The following is a 5,437-nucleotide window of genomic DNA, read 5'->3' on the forward strand; positions in this document are numbered from 1 at the left end:
TCCCACCCTTCGAAGCCTCAGCTGCGCCCTTCACACGCTCGGCCTCCTCCTTCGTTAAAGGTCCAAACGCAACGCCATCCCCAACATGCGCACTACGATCTGCTGCAGCTCCTCTCGACGCTGCAGATGCACTCGCCAAAGCGCCTCCTGCCTTCGCTCCAGACGCACCCTCGACACTCCCACCCTTCGAAGCCTCAGCTGCGCCCTTCACACGCTCGGCCTCCTCCTTCGTTAAAGGTCCAAACGCAACGCCATCCACGGCATGCTCACCGCCTTCTGTTGCAGCTCTGCCCGCGGTGAAAGGGATTATGCATGCCGAATGTGCTGGCCGTGATTGTTGCTTTGATCGGTTTTGCTGAGTGTCTGTGTGTGTTCGTCTGCTATGTTTGCTTAGGACGTGAGCCTTATTTAGCCTGTTGAACATATGGTTGGACAATTTGGCGCGTGAGTGTTCTCTTATGTGGGTGCTGCGGTATCGGGATAAGCCAAGATGCGTTATTGTTTCTGATAGGGGAGAACTTGCTGGATCTTCAATGGGAGATCCTTGTGTTTCCCACAATCGTACTGGCATTGATCGAAGCTTCTCTAAGGTTGCATTCGGGGGCGATTTGTTGGAGGATGTCCCGTAGGTTTTCGTTTTATTCTTTGGAGACCGACTTTCGCTCGTAATAGATTCCAACACGAAATCGATTTCGTGTAAACCCTCGTCCGTGTCTTGTTGATACAAATCTTTTATAATCTGTGCCCGTATGTGATCTGCACGGGTATCGGGAAACTGTGGAGCTGATTGAGTAAGAAGTAGAGCACTGCTTGTTTCTCTAGACAACTCCTGATCTTGACAAAGTGGAGGCGACTGTGCTTGTTCCTCACGAAGCCAAAAGAAATTAAGACGCGGAAGAACAGGGTGGCTCACGGAGGAAACCTGGTTCCTTTCAAATGCCGCTGACTGCGATCGTTCACATATCGGGCCATCACCTTTTCCGTTTCTTGAGACAACTTTACATTTACTGGGGGTTGGGCGTCTTGAGGAAGTTGCTTCCTCCCTTTTTGATCCAGAGTCGCACTCAAACTCTACGGAGGACGCTCCTGGTTGCTGTGAGGGTGTACCATGGCGGATATTGCGAGGTCTGTCTGTGCACGCATATCACACCGACAAAGAAGCAACCTCTCGTATAACAGGAAATGCAACACAGAATACACAAGTACGGCCAGGCAGGTGGTATGGTGCAGAAGCATGGATAAACACGTCGCTTGCCTGAGTTTCGGCTAGAGTCCGTGTAATCTGGTATTGGAGAAAAGTGATGAGCTTCGTTCCTTGACAAACGCGACATGGTAGCAGCTATGCTCTCCATACGTTCTCGAAATGCCCCCCCAGCAATCTTGGCTTTCCCCTGCCAGTGATCTTCTGACATCTGGCTGCTACCTCCAGCGAACCCTGAAGTGTCTCCCAGGCACTGCTCGTCTAGCTCCGAGAGGCTGCTGGTCTTACGCATTTGGCCTATATATTCATGCGGTTTCAATTGAAGTAAGCTGCTCCTTACATTTTGGTGAAGTGCCCCGTAACTCCTGGGGCGCCGAGGCGAAGACGAATTTAGCATGTTCATTGGATCATCTGCCACACTCCTTAGTTGGTGACCAACTGTGCTCATGCTGACGCTCCTCTGAAATGAAAACACGGGTGAAAATGGATTAACAGAGCCACCACGACCTGTGCGTACACGTACAGAAAAGTTCGCTAGAGGCTGCCATCCTACATGAAGGCGAGAATGCAAAGCCAAATTTTTGCCTCGAGGAACTTGTTTTCACATGCAGCTTTGCTATGCGACCCAGAGAATCACTCTGGCGGTGGGAACCACAGAACGAAGGCAAGTTGATAGGTAGCATAATGAGCACGCGCACCTTGTGCTAGACTTGAGGCAAATGAGGATATATTACGTAAAAGCGATGGATCCCGTCGCTTAAAATCTCCCGGGCTCAGCTGCTTAACTTCCATAAACCTAGACCTTTCCCGGCGTAAGCCTTCGCTAGTTTGCCGTTTCCGCCCTACACAAGGCGAGCCACCGAGTGTGAAGTGCCATATGCACGTGTGAATGCATACCTCCTCTTTATGCCTAACGCCGCGTAGCCCATAATGCCCTAGGAATCTACCACCATGCTGGAGTGCTCTACAGGGCAGTGGCAATCAACTTATGTCTAGGGATGTACCTGATCGTGGTGAGCTTTGCATAACAGTGCAGTGCCGTGCCACACTCCGAAAGTACAACTCGGTGCATCTCTGTGTTTCAGTATTACTTCGCTCATCCAGAGTATAACGAAGAGTGGCAAGAGACCTATCCGGCGACCCCCACGGTTCCGTCTGCGCAACGGTCAACCGCACAGCATAAGGGCACCGGGTATGTTTAAAGCCTACGAAGATTATTGCTGGCGTCAAAAGAAGTGAATTCAGTTGTAATGAGGCCCGCAAAGGGAGAAATACGGGGAAGGAGTACCGATTCTCAGCGTCACCAAATGCTGACACTCTGCTTTAGCACAATGCATTGTAAACTAGAAGGAAAGAAAAATTGAACAAAGCTGCGTGTTTCTGCAGCATCCCTGATTTTCTAATACCTGGAGCAAGTGAAACGTTGGCAGCTGCAACATGCTCTATGTTTCGGGAAGTGTCATTACCAAGCTGCGCTATGCAGTTCCACTTAATTTTGGTTGCATCTAAGCCTCGAAGGCCCATGCTGGCTCCTTTCAAGAAGCAGCCATATCTTTGACATGCACTTATAAGCCCGCGGCGCTGATGTCGTGAGGAGGTAATAAAGTCCAGAGCAAGTGAGTTCGACTTAGGCCTACAGAGCTTCTCTTGTCGTGACAAACTGCATACTCGACAGAACGTGCAACGGCCCGCGCAGAAGCCATCCACACGCGCAGCATCTTCCCGCGCCATACTGCTTGTATTTTTGTAGCGGCCTGGATGTATCACAAACACAAAGGCAGCCATGCTCATCCCAGTCATCAATCACAAGCCTGCTCGCTGGTACCAAAGGAATTCCTCCGCCTGCGAACTCGTTTTTCCTTTTAGCGAATCGCCCATACGGGTGAAAGAACATGCCAAGCGTATGCCGAAAATATGGCTAGCAGCTTGTTGTGGCATATGCCTATGCATACTTCGTTCATTAGCCTTTGTTCTTGGACGGACACTGAAAATCGTCCCTGTACAGATTCGTGACCACATGCTCACTCAGATATGTGTCTCGCTAAGCAAATGCTGTTGCAGCACGGAACAAGCACTAAATGACGTAATTACACAAACAATAAATAACCTGGTCCAAGGTTTTCGAAAAACTAGCAAGAAGTATTCTAAATTCAAAACACGTCCACAATACGGTAGTATTCTGAAATATCGGTTCTCACCGGCATTCTTTTCGTCTTCTGTTCCATCTTCCAAAGCTGTTCTGCTGCTGCTTTTGTGACATCCGAACGCCCATCAAGCTCCACTGGATCATGTATGCCCTCAGCTCTTGAAATGATTCCAGAGCAACTTCGGGAAGCAATCTTAGCTGCCCGTCTCTGCTCGTCTAATTCCACCACGGCACTCAAGGCCTGCTGAGTCCCATGAATGCTATAAGGCATACGTAAACGTGCAGGACTCGATGCTTCATGATCCTGTGCGTAATGCACAACGCCTCACAGTGCAGCGAGAATGCTCTACTCGGCATGAAAATGTGCATAGTAGAATAGGAGGCCCGTCAACAGAGCTATGAATTAATTACGAATGTATAAGAAAGGAAACTTAGCTGCACTCAACCATAGGAAGTACAGGGAGGTAACTGCTCTTATGCATGCCTCGTGATCTCTCCTCTCTGATCTACGTGCGCTCCGGCTATCCTCTACAATGGCAGTACATGCCGAAGGAAAGCCACACTTCTCGGGACTTTTCCTACTAGTTCACTGCTGCTCACGTCAGAACCCCCTTTGTAACTTGTGCCGTCTCCTGCTTTCAGCTGAGAGAAAGTCGTTTCGGGAGACCCATTAGCTGGAAAGCCTGGGTGAACACTGAGACGCCCCTTAGTATTTGTGGCTCCCACGCCACGTCCCTGTACACCGACACAGATCGGCAAGCACAAAGCAAAATTTATTGCACGCAAAACAATCCTCCGTGTAGTACAATTTAGCCAAAACACCAATGTCCCGTGTGGAGGAGACGCTCCGTTGAGTTATTGATAGGTCTCCTGAATGCTCCACACCTGTATGGCTTCAAGGCTTTCTGCATTTGCCGCGCCTCTTGTGCTGAAACCTTCCATGTTTCTCAGCTGTTCGGCAGCGGCTGCCGCTACATTAGCCCGCTCCGCGAAACGTGAGAGATCAACTGAACCTTCAGCTCGAGAGATAGTCCTTGAGCTAACACGAGAAGCCAGGGCGGCAGCCCTTCTCTCATTCTCAGCAGCAAAGACATCTGCCACCACCTTTTGCATAAACACGGCTCTGGAAGGGGGAACAAGGCGGCTTTGAGCCCCGGTTTCCCCAGGATTAACTACATGCTCCGGTCCGTCCGATGTCCTTGGAATCCTGTTGGGGGAAACAAAGACTCTGGGGGTTCCAGCACCGCTTGGTGCGAGGCTGATTTTGTCTTGTTCCTCCTCTAAGCGTAGCGGAGGTTGTGCCCCGTTTAACTGTTTAATGCGATTTTTACCCAGTTGTTTGACTTCTGGGGAGGCCTCAGCCCCTGCCTCAGCCCTTAGTTCACCTGGTGCTTCCACAACCGTGGACGCACTAAAATATGTGGTTGCCTGCCCACTTGACGCCTCTACGCTTGTGTCACTTGACCTCCAGGCTTTTCTTACGAAATCCCGATCAGACCGCTCTTGGAGGCCCCTTTCAGATGTCTCCGGATTATCCCTAAGGAATTCCCGTTTACTTGTCATGGGACTGGGGGCAACTGTTTTCTGCTTAACAGCTGTAAGCTGTCCCGTTTTATCCCTCGGAGATTCCGTCGATTTGGCCCGTGGCCTCAGAGGGCCACTGAGAAACATCATCGCAACAGCCAAGAACACAAAAGGCACATGCCACCAAATATTGGGCCCTTACTGCATCTATTGTGCGCAGTTTTCTCGCGCAACCACAAAAGCGAAATCATGCAAAAGCAAGACCTGTAATACAAATCGCCAGAATATCCGGTACACCAGCAGACACACACACACACACACACACACACACACACACACACACACACACACACACACACACACACACACATACACCTACACCTACACACACATACACACACACACACACACAGAGCTCGACACCATTCTCCAATAGCAACGAACATATTTAGTAGAGTGTTTCGCTTACATACCGAGATGTTAAGATGAGGTGTAATAATCAGTGTTTACATTAATCGTTTCATCCGATTCCATAAAACTTGAATATGATAATACTTTGTCTATTT

At 49.7% G+C, this 5,437-nt stretch overlaps 1 protein-coding gene across 1 annotated transcript; it reads right to left on the reverse strand.

Moving 5' to 3' along the window:
- Positions 1–136: 136 nt before the first annotated feature.
- LOC34624636 lies at positions 137–5,018 on the reverse strand (the record flags this gene model as incomplete). Its single annotated transcript, XM_026334599.1, has 7 exons — positions 4,233–5,018; positions 3,930–4,082; positions 3,400–3,651; positions 2,870–2,955; positions 2,608–2,726; positions 1,256–1,750; positions 137–1,086 (listed from the first exon to the last, which is right to left on the reverse strand). Coding segments are annotated over exons 1-7 (2,841 nt in total), but the record flags the coding sequence as incomplete, so codon positions are not given.
- Between the last annotated feature and the right edge of the window lie 419 nt (positions 5,019–5,437).

Source organism: Cyclospora cayetanensis, unplaced genomic scaffold (genome assembly GCF_002999335.1).
Source record: "Cyclospora cayetanensis isolate NF1_C8 unplaced genomic scaffold, CcayRef3 CcayRef3_contig_459, whole genome shotgun sequence".
In the NCBI taxonomy this organism is placed as follows: Eukaryota; Apicomplexa; class Conoidasida; order Eucoccidiorida; family Eimeriidae; genus Cyclospora; species Cyclospora cayetanensis.